The sequence below is a fragment of the Mytilus edulis genome, chromosome 9 (genome assembly GCF_963676685.1).
Source record: "Mytilus edulis chromosome 9, xbMytEdul2.2, whole genome shotgun sequence".
Lineage (NCBI taxonomy): Eukaryota > Metazoa > Mollusca > Bivalvia > Mytilida > Mytilidae > Mytilus > Mytilus edulis.
Window position 1 is genome coordinate 47,926,062 of NC_092352.1, and position 19,857 is coordinate 47,945,918.

At 31.0% G+C, this 19,857-nt stretch overlaps 2 protein-coding genes across 9 annotated transcripts in view; one reads left to right on the top strand and one right to left on the bottom strand.

The window, feature by feature from the left end:
* Positions 1 to 14,082, top strand: part of LOC139489729 (filamin-A-like) — a 62,695-nt gene extending 48,613 nt beyond the window's left edge. For 3 of the 6 annotated variants that reach the window (XM_071276481.1, XM_071276483.1, XM_071276484.1), the window contains exons 5-17: positions 268 to 426; positions 737 to 940; positions 1,168 to 1,320; positions 2,213 to 2,341; positions 3,106 to 3,270; positions 3,701 to 3,802; positions 4,480 to 4,617; positions 5,592 to 5,722; positions 6,271 to 6,559; positions 8,714 to 8,928; positions 9,857 to 9,908; positions 12,553 to 12,744; positions 13,413 to 14,082. In XM_071276481.1, the coding sequence (XP_071132582.1) occupies positions 268 to 426; positions 737 to 940; positions 1,168 to 1,320; positions 2,213 to 2,341; positions 3,106 to 3,270; positions 3,701 to 3,802; positions 4,480 to 4,617; positions 5,592 to 5,722; positions 6,271 to 6,559; positions 8,714 to 8,928; positions 9,857 to 9,908; positions 12,553 to 12,744; positions 13,413 to 13,603 (2,120 nt within the window). In that variant the 3' untranslated portion in view covers positions 13,604 to 14,082. Of the gene's footprint in view, positions 1 to 267; positions 427 to 736; positions 941 to 1,167; positions 1,321 to 2,212; positions 2,342 to 3,105; positions 3,271 to 3,700; positions 3,803 to 4,479; positions 4,618 to 5,591; positions 5,723 to 6,270; positions 6,560 to 8,713; positions 8,930 to 9,856; positions 9,909 to 12,552; positions 12,745 to 13,412 lie in introns of all 6 variants that reach the window. The other 3 variants (XM_071276482.1, XM_071276485.1, XM_071276486.1) reach the window with 1 other exon arrangement.
* A 2,679-nt stretch (positions 14,083 to 16,761) lies between these two features.
* LOC139489736 (sushi, von Willebrand factor type A, EGF and pentraxin domain-containing protein 1-like) overlaps positions 16,762 to 19,857 on the bottom strand; it is an 87,991-nt gene continuing 84,895 nt past the window's right edge. For all 3 annotated transcript variants that reach the window (XM_071276494.1, XM_071276495.1, XM_071276493.1), the window contains exons 25-28: positions 19,526 to 19,558; positions 18,902 to 18,986; positions 17,491 to 17,583; positions 16,762 to 17,122 (exon numbers count right to left, since the gene is read on the bottom strand). In XM_071276494.1, coding sequence (XP_071132595.1) covers positions 16,957 to 17,122; positions 17,491 to 17,583; positions 18,902 to 18,986; positions 19,526 to 19,558 — 377 coding nt within the window. In that variant the 3' untranslated portion in view covers positions 16,762 to 16,956. The remainder of the gene's footprint in view (positions 17,123 to 17,490; positions 17,584 to 18,901; positions 18,987 to 19,525; positions 19,559 to 19,857) is intronic.

The following is a 19,857-nucleotide window of genomic DNA, read 5'->3' on the forward strand; positions in this document are numbered from 1 at the left end:
CATTTCTCTTGTATATTTTTCTCTTATAAGAATAGCAAAGTATCGCATTTCGTAGTTTATATTCGATTTTTAGATTGGAAGGTCTTATGATAAGCAACCAACAATCAATCATGTATTTACGAAGATTTCCCTTACTCTTGCAAAATGTTCGCGAAAGCATGAAATACACATATTCAAAGGATGGTCGCATTTCTAACTTCATACATATATAACAGTTACAGCCCTATCAAAGTGAATTAATAATATTTGTTGTAATTTGTTTTATAGGTGAAGGCCGTAAGAGATCACAAATTTCCTTAGGAAATGCTAGTGAATATGCTTTGAATGTGATGGAACCAGATATAGTCGATCTAGTAGGTTCAATTAAAGGTCCAAAGGGAAATTTCGAACCTTGTATCCTGAAGAAATCTAAAGATGGACATTTATGTGAGTATAGCCAGCTTTGCAGATTACAATCTTCAGAATTTAATTCTAAATCTTTATACATATATACTCTAGTGGAATTTAAATGATGTGCTCAAAGTAAATTTTATTTTATCATAAATTTATTAACCTTAACAGAATATTCACATTGTTTACTATACTTGCAAATCATCTGTCTAGTGGAAACGCATTTTATCTTTCTTTGTTTTCCCTCCTTTTTTTAATTCTTCTATTCTGTTATTTTAAGATAGACCCTCACCCTCTTCTACATTCTAAATAATTTACTTAAAGTTTGTCATTGTTGTTTTGTCAGGTATATCATCGTTTTCTCCAAAAGAAGCTGGTGATTATCGTGTCCAGGTCTATAGAGATGAAAAAAACATCAAAGGAAGTCCATTCCCAGTGGCTGTAAAAGATAACGAACTCGCTCATGCAAGCAAGGTCAAGATCAGCGGGGCAATAGAAAAGGCGATAGCAAATGAGTCAAATGTTTTAAACATCGATGTGGCAGATGCAGGCAAGTACACATATGTTGGATCATCTAGTGGGTAAAACTATTCGGTAAAAAAAATCTTATATCATTGGTTTGTTTGTTATATCAAATACTATAACTGACTTGAAATATGATCTTATTGTGTGTATTATTAGAATAACTGACCAAACTTTCGGACATTTTTTACAAAAACTTGTAAAAAATATTTGCACTAAACTGTATGATATGATTGAATTAATCTGTTTTTATAGGATACGGTGGAATCACAGTGGTGATTGAAGGTCCTCACAGGTCAGAAATGGATTACGAAGAAACCGGAAACCGCGCATTCAAGTGCACTTACAGTCCACATGAACCAGGAATATACATCCTCAACGTTAGATTTGCTGACGAACACATTAAAGGTAAAGATGGAAGCCAAAGAAAGTTAAAAAATATGTATTTACCTTGTTTTGATTCTCTCGAAACAAATGTGAGACACAAATACATATGATTTTAGTATTTTGCTGTAACTAATTGTATTATCCAACTTAATCTGTAAAAGGAGATGAAGTTTTAGCATGTTTTTTCCTTCTTTTGAAACTTCCACGGCGTTGTCAGTTTATTTTTGACTTATGAGTTTGATGGTCCGTTTGGTATCTTTTGACTTTCTTTTCGAAGTAATGAATTTTATTGATGTTTATTTTAATTTAGACTTCAAGTTAACATACATTGTTTACTGTCGGGGACCAATTGCCGACATCTGTCATTTTATGCAACCGTATCGTAGATATTGTATACTAATGTTAATTTCCGCACTTATGTGTCTTTATTTGTTAGTTTCAGTACCGTTTGATTCAATTGAGGCTAGAAAATAGCGCGTTTTCATTTTTTTAAACGTTTCATGGAAAGCTACGGTTAATGTAGACTTGCTATGATTCCCTTTCTTTTATTTCTTTCTTACTAATTTATATGTTTACTGATAAGTGCCAGTCTACTGATTGCCCTTGGAGAAAGGCTTCATCCTGCAGATGTCAGTATAATTGTATTCTCCTAGTTATAGCAGTAAAACTGTCAAAGGGGCAAAATTGAAAAAAAACATAATTAGGAAGGGACATGTAGCAAGTTTACGGTTAATGATGCACAAGATGTTAGGAAACTTAACGATTTAAGACAAGAAAATATCTAACTGTTCTACAAAGTTCTATTAAGTACGAATTTCTTTGCTTTGCTACATAAATCATTATTAGCGAAATATTCAAACTTCAAGTAATCTCATCATGTTTAAAAGTATACCAACTATATACATTTTATAAGGAAGTCCATTCTTGTTGAACGTTGGCGGTGAACCCTCTGGTCGTCTCAGAGAAAAAATCGAAAAAGAAATGGTCCAAGCAGAGCCGGTAAAGAAAGGAACTAAATGTGAATTCCTATTGAAAATTCCAGGTAAGAATTTATGAAGTAAAATTCAATAGCTTTAATGATAAAAGTACATAGTATATAGAAATATATTAACAAATATACATAATATTCCACTTAACAATTCATGCTTTGTTGACAGTACTTTTATAATGGTTTCGTATATACTGTATTTTGTATATATTAATCACTATTTCTATAATTTTGCTCAGATTTTTGTATAACTACCGAAGCTGTCTGTAAAGCATATTTAGTGACCAATGAAAATATTTTACTTGATACTGTGGATTCATTATTTTTTGTTTGATACCAATTATCGTGGATTTCGTGGGAACAAGGGAACCACGATTTTAAACGAATTAAAAAAAATCCATAGGGTTGTATGAAGACTTAAGCAAAACCACGAAGTTAAAAATCCACGAAAGTGTAAGTTTTCCTCATTCCACGAAAATTGATATCCACGAATATAAATGAATCCACAAAAAACTATCTCACATGGACCCTTCGAACCACTGTTCTGTAAAAATGCCATACAATAATTTAACAAATCTGCTGGTCATAGTTGATAAGGTACTTTTCCAACAGTGTGGAATTTTAACAAATTATTATATGAAAACGGACAAATAAAAAGCAACACACCATATTTCAATTATTCTTACCTACAAAAAGTGACCTACAAATTTTTGAATTATTTTAACAACATTTGTGCATCTATATCAACATCAACTTATCCACCATATACGGTGGTTTAATTTGATAATATTTCATGTAGACTAACTAATACATTTTAGGAACAAATCCATTCGACATGGAAGCATCAGTAACCGATCCATCTGGAACAACTGAATTGTGTGAAATTATGGATGAAGATGACTTCCACTACAGATTGAACTTCACACCACACAAAGAAGGACTGCATACGCTTAGTATCAAGCACAAAGCTCTTCATATTTCAGGTACTTTTTATTTCAGTCGAGACCATGTTAACTACCACAAATTTGATTTTTGTGTGCAATCTTTTTTAAAATGCAATTTTTAGAAAAAAAACAATTTTTGACTTGAAAATTGATTTAATCTAATTTTCCTTCCTTCTTTCATTTGTTTTAATTGAAACTACTTTTCAATGTTAAGTTACTGACTTAATTCATCATTCTCAGTAATGATAGAGTTGTCCAAAATGCTCTTTGTTTTTTTCTGGTTATTACCTGACAAAAATGTTCTTGATTTGCAGTATGCCAAATAGAATGGAACATCTGAAAACGTGTACAACTTATTCATTATTTTTAAGTTCGGATAAAAATTATAAGATCATTACTTCCGAAAATTCTTTTCTTTCTTATTTGATTTGTATAAATATTTTAAATATAACATTATTTTTGTTTGCAGGCTCTCCATTCCAGTATTCTGTTGGGCAGCTTTCCTCTGGGGGATACCACAAAGTACAAGTAGGCGGACCTGGAGTAGAGAAAGGAGAAGTTAAAAAAGAAAGTAAGTCAAAATTATGGTTTCTTTTGTGTTTTTTTTTATTATGCTGTCTCTATAACCTTTACATCAAATCTCCTTTTATTTACGCGTTTTATTTGATTGTGATAAATAACACGAAGCAAGGAATAGTTTTAGCCTTTATTAAAAATGTTAGCACTCTATGAGAGAGATTGGGAAAATTTCGTTTGTAGATAACGCAATGCTGTGACGCTTCATGTTTTGATTAATGGTTAAACTATAAGCCTGCTTTAACGGATTTATGATTGTTATGAATATCAGAGAATTTAGAAAGAGAATAATCATCAGATTAAAAATAAATACTATTTTTGACATTATAGAGTAAGAATATTACAAACAAATTTGAGCTGAGATGGATTTTGCTTTTATTTTTCGACGCCTCTAAGTCTTATCGCTTTTCACGTGTTTGGTATTTATACATTCTTCTCTTTCAAATATGTGGCGTACGTTGAACCCCTCTGATGAATGTAAAACCAGAAAAGCGCCTCGGACACATACACATTTTTTGATGTACACAGTAAGATGAGAGTGACCACACATAGATAATTTCACAGAATTTGAGATGCAATACTTTGTATCTTTTTAAAGAATTTATAATAGTCATTTAGCATGCAATAAAAAAAAGTGACTTAGTGCTAAATTATATGTATTACCATTCACAGATCACTTTAACATCTACACAAGAGAAGCAGGTGCAGGTCAATTGGCATGTGCTATTGAAGGTCCTTCAACTCCAAAAATGTTTTTGGAGCAGAGACCCAATGGATTTTTAGGTTTATCATATAAAGTTGAAAAACCAGGTACGTCATGTTTGATTTATTGTCTAGTAAATGGTTGAGAGATGTTCAAACATCGGATAAACAAAGATTTTTTTAGAAAAAGAAAAGAAAAGTAACACTTTATCTTTGATTTTTATCACTTTCTCATTGTAAAGTGTGTTATTTTATTGATATCATCATGTTGAGTATATACTAATATTGGTCAGATTAATATTGTTAGTATTAAAAATCATCAGTATTCCAGCTATTAGATTCGTTTTCTCGGACTGACAATTTTTTTTTAATTAATATTTTTGTTTTTTTACCCAACAATCTATTATAATGCACCGTAATTAATTCACTAGTAAACAAACTTTAATCTAATTATCTGAAATAGTCATTTTGGTAAAAAAAAGTTCCCAAAAGAATGAGCAAAAACAATTATTTAGTCATTTTCAATCTTTCAGTCTTTCATCATCACGCTTATGATATGCTGTTATTTCAAAACTAAACTGACAATTCGCTTGCAGTGAATTAAGATCTGTTCAGTTTATGTTCAGACTGTTTAGTAGTTTTGTTTTTCTGGAACACATTTAAAACATAACTAATTGTCTGCAAGGTACTCAATAGTACCGAATTGAAAGGAAGCAAATTTTCTGAACTGTTCTGTTATTAACTGTGTCGATTTGTCTGAAAATTGACTGAAACATTGAACAAGACTCAATAATTCAATGTGCAGTATATTCAGATGTTGATCTAAAATGACAGTTAAAGACCAAAATTCATTTACTAGTACACGCAGCTTGTTCAACAAAGAATCATTTTTCATTATATCAGTAATACTTACTTCATTACACAATAAGATAACAAAGGTAGATCTTAATATTTTCAATTTAAAAGAAGTACTATTTATGTACAAATATTTACAGGTTTAGTCGCCAATAGTGAAAATATACTTGATAAAAAAGGAAATTAATATTCAATTTATTCCCTCAACTAAATGCTTTTTTTTAAAGGAATGTATGGTATACACATTAAATTCAATGACGAGCACATACCAAATTCACCTTACATGGTCAACATAGCTCCAGACAGTGGCTTGGCAAGAACTGTTACCGTCCACGCTTTGAAAGACAGAGGACTCGCGGTATGATGTGAAAAGGTTTAAAAGGAAGAAACCGTAACCAAAATCCATAGAATGTTGTTCCTTTTTAATATTTGTCTTTTATACTAAGTACAATGTATTGACTTCTTCCGTTAACGCTTATTTTGGTCGCCATCTTAGTCTTGCAACTAGGTCCTTCTTTCTAGATTTCATTATTGGACGCAACAAACTTGGTATATTTTACTTAATGGGTTACCTTAAAAAGATAGTTGATAAACATATGATTGAATAAAGAAGCTATATCTTGATCAGTGTTCTTTATTACAGAAAAGTGCAAATTTGAAATTTATTATTAAACTGTATCCATGGCTATAGCCCGATAGTTACTAGTATCAATTCTCATTTGCCCCATTGCTTTTACATCTTAGAGTGAACATTAAATGCCGAATTTAACACTACTGAATCTGCTTTAATTCTAGATCTAGAAATGGACATTTACAATACCTTGTAATAAATGAGCATTTAACTTGTACGTCTGTGTAATTGCATGAACAATGAAACCAAAATAATCATTTATATCATAAATTCAGGTCGACAAGGCATCCACATTTACAGTTTCATACAATGGTGCAAAGGGTCGTTTACACGCATACTTACGAACCCCATCTGGCGGTCATGAGGACTGTTTCGTACAAGAAATGGATGACGGAATATACGCAATTAGATATATTCCAAAGGAAAATGGGGTTCACTATATTGACATAAAACTAGATGATCACCATATTCCTGACAGTCCTTTTGCCGTCATGGTGGGTTCAGCTGCAGCTGATCCAGCTATGGTCTGTGCCAATGGTGAAGGTCTTGAACATGGAAAGACTGGTAAGTAAACATATTTCCTTGGAATAAATAAGTATTGTATATCATAGTTTGATCTGATTGTTGAAGTCAAATCACTTTCACATGTGGTATGTTTTTGAGTCAGTTAAAGTAAATTCAATGTAAGCACCGATACAAACAATGTTTTAGGATTTTTTCTACGGTCACCGTGTTAAATTTTAAGAATAAGTTTATCCAAAGAATCAATGAGTTAACATAGGTCTTATCTTAATTGACGGGTTCTATAAAGAACATCCTTGTAAAATTGAAAGATGAAATGTCCCGATTTTAATAAGCATTCTACACAGGTTTAGCCAAATTTCCCAACCAAATATTTTTATCTATGAAATAATTCAGTAAAATGTTTTGAAACATCTATGGTCACGAAATCACTGACTTGGTATTTTACCAGGTATACATATATAAAACGTCACTACAGACACGGGCATGGCGAACACGTTTTAAAAGGAAGGGATCGAAAGAACATAACCGTTCAAAAAGATCAGGTTTACATACTCAAAGAGCAAATTCAGCATATATTCAGAAATTTGAGACCAGTTTAAAATCATAAGACTTTAGATAGATATAATAATCACAAAATGAAAAATATTCCACGCAAAGATATACTAATAAATTGACAATGTAAGTGAGAAAATTGTCATTTTTAAATAGGTTTAGTATTTTCAGTGTTAGTAACCGTAGATTTACTTTCAGAAAGATGGTCAAAAATACAGAATTATAATATATGTTAAATATTTTACTTAACTACTGAATATCTCAAAAGTGGAAAAATATATATATGTGAAAGTGAAATTGGCTTCCATCGGGCAATGGTTATCTCGCGATAATTGCAAATTCAATTTATCGCCAAAATACCATTTCCTTGCCTCTCAGAAAAAACAGAATTTCTTCAATATATATGCTTAAATTTGTATTTATATCTTAAGATATCGTAAATTTCTACGCTTTTGTATTTTACCAATGCGCTAAAGAATTTAAATACTGAAAAAAATGTAAGAGACAACTTCTTATCAGAATAGTTCAATGATACATGTATATCCATACAGCTATTTAAATATAATAGGTATCATCTCTCTAGAAAAATCATTTGTTTATCTTGACAAGATCATATTTCCTCTATTGCAATGAAAAAACAAAACCATTTGGCCGAATGATAACAATCTATCATAAAGTAAAAAGACAAATAATAGAAGTAAAAACGAATCTTATTAATTCAGCTATCACGATTGAATACGAGAGACCATTTGCATGCATCAATCGATTATGTATCTGTTGTAAACTATAAACTGCAATACTGATTTCAGTGTGCATGAAAAGGTTTTACTGGAATTACCATATTTGGTATGCTGTATAACAAAAGTTTGAGAGGCCAAAACGTTAGAACGTTCTAGAGCATCTAACAGTACAGAGTACTTGAACCGTCAACACTATATTAGGTCAATTTAGGCTGATCAAATTGTAATCAAACTTTAACGTAAAAGTTAGGGCTAGGGGTAGGTTTAGGGACTATTATATTTATATATTTAAATTCAAAATGTAAGCTTTGAGGAGGAGATCACCAATGATGAAAACAATAATGCTTTTAAATTATGATTATTGCATGACTATTTTTTGTATAGCAAAACTTAAAAAACTGTTTCAAATATATTTGTGTCAATGATGACGTCAATATTTAGACTCTTATTCAAATAATGCATGGTGACATGAAATATAGACAGAAACGGGGAAACCAATATGCAGAAGAAATGTAAGTAACTGTTTTTTTTACCGGAAAATCAATGTACTCATGTTACGATGTTGAGTAGCAGCTAGTTTGTACTCATATGCAACAGTTCAATGTGAAAAACGTTGTTTTTTAAGGTTATATTTAAATAACAACAAAATATGTATTTAGTATATGCCTCGTATTAATGAAATGCATAGTTCTTCAAAATATATGTTCAAATAAAAATGTATATAATCTAAAGGTATGGTGTAGTTAGCACCACAACAGTTCTTCATATTCTATTGTATTTGTTCATTCCCTGAAAAGTGTTTAACTATAATATCTTCATCAATTCATAATTACCTTTTGAACCTTGTTTGCAATATAATTTGTCAACATCATTACTGACTTTGTACTGTTCTGTAATATAGGTGCAAAGAACAAATTTACGGTCAGAACGGCTGGAGCAGGATCAGGTTACCTGGCTCTCACTATTGACGGTCCATCCAAGGTAGCCCTAAGCTGTAAAGAAGTGGACGATGGTTATGAGTTCAGCTACACTCCATTTTCTCCAGGAAAATACCTCATTTCTATTAAATATGGAAATATTAATATAGCCGGAAGTCCATATATTACTGAAATCACAGGTAAACTATTTTTGTTATTTCTAAGTAGTATTATTGCATTTAATGTAGATTTTAATCAATTCCTTAAAGAAATGACAACCTAGACTTTTTAGGGAGGGATTGTGATGAATTTACCTCGAAACAATTGTTTTGATATCTTACATAAGCTGAACTATTTATCTTTTAAGTAAACACCAGTGAGAAATATAAGTAGGTGTTTCTGATTGTTTATTTTTTGTCCAGCATGTGACAATTTGTCGAGGGATACAGATATAGCAAACATAAGTTCCATTGTTGTCGGCATTAATGTTTAGTCTGAGCTCAAAGTTATTATAGATATCAATTTATTCGAACTTTTTAAAAATACAATGAAACTGAAAGAAGCTTTTATATATGAGCAGAAGACGTACTTGTTTATCCATTTTTCGTATTTTCATGAGAAACGATAGACATTTTTGCGGTTATCATTCAGATAACTTCTAAAGTTAAAGATGTAGACATAAAACAATTTTGTAATAACATTGAATGTTTTAAAACATAAAAATAAGCTTCTCCACTATTTTAATGATTCTTTGTCAATCACCATCAAAGTTTAAGACTGACATATGTAAAAGGAAGTAGGACACAGGATGCGGTTGAACCGTTTACAATTTGTTTCCTAATGTTCATTTATTGTCAATATGAAAAGATATCAATTTTGGTTTTATATATGAATATATTTTTAGTAGTACACATAACTGTAGTACTTTTACCAAAAACCCTTAAATCATAGATTGAAAAAACATTCTTCAACTTTTGCAGAATATTAAATGAAATAAAAATAAAAGAATAAGCATCGGTCAAGCCAAAGCCCGGAAGACAGTATACCAAAACATAAATGCTCCACGCATGGTCATAATGCAATAGTTGATTGTAATATTAATTAGATTTAAATCTTTATTTTCTTTTGGTGGATCAATGAAAAATCCTTACGAGGAAGAGGGAAAAGAGGAGGGGCAAGGTACGGTACTAGCAATGCACCGGATTTTGGCATACTGTGCAAGTGATGCACTGATATTTTGGAATATTTGATGCAAAAAACACCTTTAACTGATCATAAGCTATTCAGTTTGGCTTTTTTGGTTTGTAAATATGACAGGTTTTTTGCTTAAATCTTCCTCATCAATTATCCATTATTCAATCCTAGTCCGTTGAGGTTTATTTTTAATAGAAAAGGACATTTCGGGCAATTTGCATATTTTACTTCCTCGTATGAGAACTAAATCTGGTGTAGTGGTTTTATGGTTTACATGCTAGGCGCATTGTAGTCAGATAAAGACGTACATAGTCATTCATATATATTCGTCTCCAGACAGATAACTTGATGACTTAAAAACCAAATATCTGTGTACAGACGATTTTGGGGTTGACATTTTTTTGGGGGAAATTTTCCAATGCAACATCAATTATTTATCAATTAAAGATGTTGCCGGATAATTCACATGTACATAAATGAAATTATGTTGATGGATATGCAGAGATGCAAATATGTATTAACATTCTTTGAATAAACCATGTATGTTAAAATCAAGTATATTGAAAAATCATAAGGTCATCGAAAAACAGGTCAGAAAAAAAATTGAGGAAATTGTTTTCGGTGAAAGAAATGGATTTGTTAAAATGATGATGGTATACACAAGGAAATTTAAGTATTGTGTATTTTCAATATAAAACATATTATTGCCAATTATTGTATTTTTCCTCAGCTGCTCCTGGTAAGGTACACAAATTTCTATTGCTGTACAAAATAAAACAATAATTTGAAACTCTGGTTTGACAGAACGGATTGTATCACAAGTAATTGTTTGGAAATGTTCATGTCTTCTCTGAAAAATACGAATATTGCTTTTAATTATTAAAGTTTGCAGTAAAATATTATAATAATTATTTTACCTTGAAATCTCTTCTAAATATGATAAACTGTGTAAAACGTTTTATTTCTTAACAATCAGGAACAAAATTACTTATTAATTGAAATATCGAATTATTTGTGATATTTGATATGTCAAGCCAGGGAACTATCTTTGTTTACGTTCCTACCATTCTATTTTCGAGGTTGTACTGTTCTGAATCCATCAAATACATTCCATCATTCCTCAGAGCTGCACAATCTTTATAATTGACAGGAACCTAAATAAATGGTCATAACTATAACAGCTATAGCTCAATTACAATGGAAACTTTATGAAACAAACTTAATCATATTACATGCATCATGCGAGATATAATAATTATAATTATTGCGCAATATATATGTGGTCAGCAAAAGTCCTTGTCATAAACATTGTCATGTATTGTTCGCTATCTGTCAGCATTTAGTAAACATAATTCTTAGGTGCAAGTAGTTTATTCATAACCTAACAAAGAAATGCGATCACCTTTTGATCCGTTTTAACATTATTCTTTATAACATCTAATAAAGTATGTTACTTGTGTTGCTTATCGCTTCTTTTATACCGCAATTAATGCTTATCTTATTTATTCAAAAAAATAATTACGTTCAAATTTCAATGAATATTATATATATAAAACGTTCTCAGACGTTATTTATAGTAATAAAAGACAGTTAATCCTGGTATCTATGATGAGTTTAATAATAGTATCAGCTTTTCCAATTTCTCTTATGATAAATATCCAATTTGAAAGCTCTTAACAGTCTTGTTTTAGACCAAGCGTTTAATTGCTAGTTTTAGTCAATTTATCTTCCCTTAACTCTTAAAACTGTTGCTTTGTGTTGCTTTGTGTTGCGTGTTTTATTGTTTACCCACCTCCTCTTGTCTTGTTTTGTTGTTTTTACATGTACTTCTGTTTAGAATACACTACTGAATGCAAATAAAGAAAACGGTAATTCCTTTTTTTCAAGTTTATTATAATGCTGTGTTGGGTTCATTTTTTAATTTTTAGACAACCTACCAATTTCACACGAATAAGTCATTAAAAATAGTTTTATTTTCTCTCAAACTTACAGAAGAGTGTATAATGAATAGGGTTTAATCGTTTATTGATTTTTTTATTTAGATTTCTGTTTAGCAAATATATTTTACTAATTTTGTGTACATTCAACTAACATTTACTATCTATTACAAAATCATAACCCTAAACTAGCTTTTAGTTGTATAGTGTATCATTGATTGTTGTTTAGATGATGAAATTTAATAATTATTGACACATTTATAAAAAGTAGGCAAATATCTTAAAATTTTAATTGTCTATCACCTTTTTAACATTAGTGTATTTTTAACATAATAGTTGCAACCCCGATTACCCTACTGATATTCTACACTATATCCAACCCCATTCGTATTGCATATCATAGATTTAAACAGTTCATCATCAAAGCAATTTTCCTTACAATATGAAAAGGGTACTTTACAATAATATCTAAAGTTACTTTAATGCTATTTTTTGGCAAAGACAACTGAAAGCTGCTGAAAATGAAAACACTGTGTATGGGAACACACCGAAACACAGAGATTGGACATTAAAAGTGTTCGCTTTATCTCTTTACATTATTTGTTATTATTCAAATCATTATTATTTTTGCTATTGATTATTGAGTAAATCATAATATTAAGTTATAATTTTTTATTTGTTATTGTCTACAGGTTCTGGACGTAAGGCATCTCCAGTGAATGAACAGAGTACCATGGTGGTTGAAACAGTCGAGAAACAACCAGGTCAAAAATCACTAGCAAGATTCAAAGGTGACGCAGGACGAGTTGTTGTTCGTGGTCCAGGACTCAAAAAGGCAGTTCCTGGCCGTCTACAAAGCTTTACCGTTGATGTAAAGGACGCTGGTAAGGATATGTGTTCTTTCAACAGAATTACAAATCGTTTGTTATTCTGTTTACTTTTTAAAAGATGTTTACGCTCATTTCTTGCGTCTTAAAAGTTCAGTCAACACATAATAATCACACTACAAAGTTTGCACTTACTTTTCTAGAGAAGGTAAATTATACATCTCATCTTGGATTGGGATTTGAAAGACAAATTAAAGCTTTTATTGATTTTCTACAGAAAAGCGGTTATTTCTTCATAGCATTTCAACTTAACGCCGATATTTTTTGTGTGGTATCTTTCTACTTGCACAAATAACGATTGTTTTCAAATCAAACGACCCGCATTCGGTTATTAATATTCCATTAAACTCTGTTTATCAGTTTTTGAAAGTATATCATTGATATATTGCCATCAGCTGGAAATGCATTAATTTTTGAAAGAATAGAGATCATTATTCATTATATGATTGAAAAAAGACCAAACACACACAGCTATACAATAATTTGTAATATGAAATACTTCTCAGTTTTCAAACTATTTATGTGGTGTACTTATATATTTACCTTTGTTAATCCACTACAGATTGAATATAAAATAATTAATGATTTTAAGTGAATTGTACATTATTTTAACAATTAAAAACGGTTTTACATGCCATTTAAAGTTATAAACGTATTTACTTTAGGAGCAGCAATGCTTATGGTTGGAATGATTTCACCAAGTGGAATTGCAGAACCCGAGCTGTTGGTCAAGAAAAACACAAAAACTGAATTCACTGTCAGTTTCAAAGTACAGGAGGTCGGAGACCATACATTAGTTGTAAAATATGGAGATGAAGATATTCCAGGCAGTCCTTTCATTCTTCATGCAGGATAAAACATTTCAAATCTATTTACAAACATTTGTTGCTTTTTCAAAATTTCAAAAAGTTGTAATTATATAGAAATTTACGATATTTATCTTTTACCAATTGACAAAGACAACCGTAAGAATTCAGTGTACTGAAATTGTTTTATGAAATTGTACATAGAAAATCTTTTATATTGGTAACAATTAATTTATTGTATGACTATTTATATTCCTCTCCTTCCCTAGAATAGTCCCTGGTTTGTCATGTTATTAGAAGTTGATAATTTATATATTATATGTAAAATAATAACTAAAGCTAAATTGCATTATATTTTTGTTTATAATGTATCACTTAGTTGATGTTATTAAAATATGTGATATGAATTTTCCACATTTCAATATAAACTTTCCCTTGTGATAGTATGGAAGATATGTTGGCAACTGACTCAGATTTGAGTACAAGGATTGTTGTACCATTAACACGAATAAATGTTTACATCACCATATTATAGTGTTTGTTGAATTAAAAGAGGACTATTATTATAATCTCATAGTTTAGAATACTTTTGTGGGTAGTTTGAAACAAAAAATCTAAGTTTGTTTAGTTTAACTTCACATACCACATCAATGTATTAGTTGGGAAGCAAGCAATTTTAAGCAAATCATTGTTTTTTGATTAGTTAGTAATAGTAGATATTTTCTTACTTCAGACTAACACCAATACGATGGAAGTTAGAGAATTAAGTCATTTGGAAACGTCGCAGTGACACTTGATCATATTTTGTAAAAAACAGAGTTAAACAAGGGACACCTCCTTTTTTATTTGTTTTACTGAAAGCAATAAACACATGATGATGAAAAACCAAAACAATCAACCAGTCTTTAGCATGTTTAGTAAGAGTATTCTTTGTAGCCCTATTGTTTTTAATTTCATATGTTTTGGAGTTTAGTATGACGTCTATTTTCACTGAACTATAAGAAAGAAGATATAGTATAGATTTTTTGTTAAGGGCCTTCAGCTGATGCCCACCTCTGGGTAGAGTGATTTTACCGCTTTGTTAAAGCTTCGTCTGTTATCTGCCCTTTGGTCGGGTTTTTGTCTCTTTGACATATACTCCATTTCCATTCTCAATTTTACGTGTATGACACAAAATAAAAATATATGAGCTGCTTATACAAACATTTTCACGTTTACTGCACATTCATTTGATATTTGTTTTCCATTTTACTTTTCTATTCCCAAGTATTTTCATCAATGAGTTTCATTAATGAGGTTCAATCACTATGAATTACTCCACTCAGTAGAGATCTCATTCCGTACCATACCGTATAGTCGGCCTTCAGGTTGCAGTCTTGTAATTGACTGCTCCATAGGCTTACATGTTAAACAGCTGATCTTTGAAATAAAATAAAATAAAAATGCTACATAGAAAAAAAAATTCATGTTCATATCATGTATGTACTAATGTGAAATTGTGATTTAATCGAAAAAAAAGTGGGTCTTGCCACGAAAAATAAAAAGTTACGTAACCCTAAAGTCAAAACATTATTTTTCTACTTTCTGTTTGCTGTATTTACTTGGCCGCACCACTTCCAGTAAACATGATATCCTTCCACTTTCCTGGGTTGATATCAAAAGATGCAAGATTTTTTAAAAGTCTATATATATGTTTCAATTCAGCATAAACCTATAATCAAACAGAAAAAATTGAGTTCAGAAAAAAATTCAGAAAAAAGGCACTGTTTTGTTTCCCTCCATGTTTTGACATGCACCGGAAACTGGAGTTGTAATACAAGACTGGTACCTTCAAATGTCCCGACATGTACAAATTCAAACGAGAAAACAAGTAACGGCCTAATTCATAACTATACAACTTACCAAAAATATGACCAACATGAACTAACGACACCCTATAAACTACTGACATCTGATTTGGGATAGGAACATCAACATGCGGCGGGGTTCAAAATGTTTGTGTTTACTCAACCCTACCCATATATATTATGGTGTTTAACAAGTCATTAACCCAAAGACAAAACCGTGTTATACTAATAATACTGAAGTAAAAAACTTTAGAAAAAGATGAATGCATGTTGGGTGAATACATTCCAATTTTATATAGTTTGGGTCGCATTAAAAAGTAAAATCACAAAAATACTGAACTTAGAGGAAAATCAATTTGGAAAGTCCATAATCACATGGAAAAATCAAATAACAAAACGCATCAAAAACGAATGGACAAGAACTGTCATATTCCTGACTTGGTACAGACATTCTCAAATGTAGAAAAGGGTGGATTAAACCTGGTTTTATAGCGCTAACCCTCTCACTTCGATGACAGTCTCATCAAATTCCGTTATATTTGAAATGTTCATAGACATTTTCCAAGTCATTTACACGGACATTCATACCGACAACGATTCCTCCACTCACTATGAACTGGACTCCTGATATTGTTTTGTTCGTATTGACTCTTGACGATTGGTAAATTTACACTGAAAAAAAATATTAGGGACCGCATAAGAGTGTCTTAATATACCAAATGAATAACCTTGTAAACTCGGGTTTAATCAGCAGAGGTAAAATACAAACAATTTCATTATACTGTAGTTGGTTTATATAGCTTTTTTTTTTCTTCGGAATCTAAGATTTTTTAAAACTTTATGAGTGGTCATGGATAAACACTTTTCTACATTTTTTTTAGAGACCCCCCTCCCCTCCAAAAAAACCCCCAAACAAACAAAACTGTACAGAATACACTTTTGAAACATCTTTGTAGATCAGAGCGTTGCTGCTTATATTAGGAAATGTGGCGAAGTTGAATTCATTCCTTTCGAATATATTTACGCATGCTATTATGAGTTGGTTGACTGAATTTCAAATACGACAACAGATATGTTCCAATTGTCATAAAAACTATCCTGTCATATTTTCTTCTTAAGTGACGTACCTTTTTTCGAAACAATCTGTTTCACGCACGGAGCAGTATCAGTTATTCTTCCGGAGCACCGGAGATCACGCCAGGTTTTAAGTAGGATTCGTATTGTTAGGTCTTCAGTTTTCTATGATAGGGTTTTGTCCTTTTGTTTGTCTTTTCATCGTATTTGTTTTGCCATGGCAATGTATGTTTGTTTTCTACTAAGAATATTTTTCTGCACTTATGAATTATGACACGAAGACAAGATGAAGTCTTAATGAAACTTTTTATTAACTATTTGAATACAGAAACATTTAAAATATCTATCCATTATAAAGAAAAAGACTATTCATGACATTAACACAAACTACAGTACAGATTTGTTACAAACTGATGTGATATATTTTATCATCAACAATCAACTTTAATGCCATTCAAAAATTCAGGTGTCCAACATTCCCTCTACAAGATTGACTGCTCATTGTCATCCTCATCACTACCTTCAAACTTTGAAACAATTTTCGATTCGTCTTGTTCCAGTGTTGTTGGCGGAGAAGAATCGTTAACTGGACTTGGAGAGTTTACTCCCAATGTGATAGTGTCAAAATCAAACCCTTCAATAGATGCTCTGAAATAAAAGAATATCGTTACAAGTCCTTTTTTTAATTTACAGCTGAAAAGATAATTAAATAGTCTTGAGGCAAACAGATAAAAACATTTGGATGGTTTACGTTGTATATCACTTAACGACACTAGAAATACTACAATATATTAACATCACAAAATTTATGCAATTCTTTAAAAATAAAATTATTATTTTCTTAACATTTGTGTAGTTGTCAGATTTTCTCTATCTATAATGGTTTAAAAAAAAAAAAAAAAATTGGCACTTTCCATACACTCCTTTTTTATTCAAGAACTTCTTTTGATATATTGAGTAACGTTCATGTATTGGTAATTTAAATATGCTCATCATGTTTCTTATCGTATACTCACATTGCTGTTGGATCTAATACAGGCTTACTAATATTATAACAGCCATCGTCCATTATACAGCCACTATCAAAAACATTGCTCATTTTATACGAGCTACAAAAAACAAAGTCGTATGTAAATTAATATATAATCGCAGATCTTGAAAATACAATAGGCTTGATATCTTGCGCGTTGACCTTATTTCCGCTGTTGTAACTAGTTAAAAAATGAATTCTATAGACTATCCATGATGTCTGTAGTCAATAACGTAATCCTCCAATTTTTTATCATATCATGCCGATCATTGGTATTTATATAAGTAAATACATCATTTGGCTACCACGTTGTCAATGCACGAAACTACTAACCTTGTTGTCGGAATGCAACATGTTAACTTCATGCCGTCTATGACGTAAGGAAACTAGAACTAGCAAGGCGACTAACATTTTCTTAACATACTTAAATGAATTTATTGACTTATAGAACATTGTAAGGTTTGACGTATCTCGATCTCTGAACCTGTCTAGAACTAGCCAACTTAGTTGAAATTGATATTAAGAAATTTTTTTTTAATGTATAAGTGAGGTGACAAAGCGACACGAATGACCCAGTCTCAAAAAGTTGAAAAATCTGTAATTTCAATAACACATGTGAACACAAACATGATGGTAGTCTCACATATCAAAAATCAGCTCAAAATGTGAAGACGTTTAGAAAAAAAGTCTGTTTAACTGTGATTTTCAACAATTTTCAAAGTTGTAAATTTTGGCCAAAATTAACGGAGCGGAACAAAACTTAAACTTGATCTGTAACTCATCTTGGTTAACTCACATGCCAAAATTCATCCCAATATCTGAAAGAGTTTATATAAAAAAAAGTCCGTATAACTGTGATTTTCAACAATTTATCAAAGTCCAAAGCCCGTCATTTCAACAAAAATTAGCGGAATGACGGAATGACAGAATGACAGAATTTCGGAATGACGGAATTTCGGAATGATGGAGTTACGGAATTTCGGACTTACGGACAAGGGTAAAAATATATGGCACCGACAACTTCGTTGCGGGGTCATACAAATCAATTCCTACATAGATATTAAGTATTGAAAACAAATTGGTGTCAGTGAATTTGTTAGATTTATATCCCATGGTTTTATAATATATTTTATAGGATATCATGCACTTTTTGAAGGTTTTTGAATTAAGGCCCTGGTTCTGGTTAATCAGGAAAAATGTATATATGAGCAAGTCCAAAAAATTGAATGGCATGGCACTTTTTACGATTCTAAAATACATGTTGCTTATTCCGGAAAGAAGAATTAGTGTTCTCATGGATTCTTTGACTTATGTAAATCGCATTTTCCGCAGTTTAAAACATATCGTTTTATTTGCCACAATGCATGTGTAAATAAATACTACATTATTTAACATACCCCTTTTGTCTGCAATACAACACAATAGCACCCACCAAAATACCAAGTATAGTACAACTTGTACATACTGCTAAGATAATGCTCACTGAAATGAAATTATAAAATAACTTTTATTGTATCATCAGCATCTGTTTTTGTACTTTAAAAACATAAATCTTACTTAAAGCTTAAACTAGTTGATATGGATCTTGTCATGTTCAATATACATCTGAAGCTCTAATATAATAGTTAATTGTGAAAAAATCAACGCGTCAATTGTCACTAAGCTCTAGTACTGGTAAAAATAATTTGCTCAGATTAATCAATTAACTGTTAATAAGATCAACATTTAAAAACTTGAATTGCTTTAAATGACTGCACCTTCAGCTTGTGTGTATATTTCGGGATTTAATATACTGTTCAACAGTCACGAACTACCTAATAACCAAAAAGCTTTGATAGTAATGATTGCTGTTTATTATTTTACGACACGCCATAACGCTCACTAAAATGAAAGCCATTCACTTACACAGTCGGTTCAAAAAACACCTGAAGGTAAAAAAATGTAAAGACTTCTCTGTGTGTTGTATTAAAAAAGATGTACACGAGTTTATAGATTAAAGACATATTAAAAAAAATACTCACAAGTATTATCTTCATCAGATATTGGTAATGGTACTTAAATATAAGAAACAAAGTCATATACAACATACAAAAGAATGAAATTGCTATCACGAAAATAGGAAGAAACCGTTTAAAGTTTTCATAAGAAATTCCGTATAGAAGTTTTCATGAACTTTGTTCAATATCTAATGTCTCTTTTATTTGATAATATGAAATACCTCACACGCCTCTGATGTCACAATGTCGGTCCAATGTAATAAAATGTACCTTGGTAACCCCAAATTGTACCCATTGTTAAATTGCTAAATACATTAATGAATGTTAATTTTCTACCTTTTCTACTTTTTTTGATT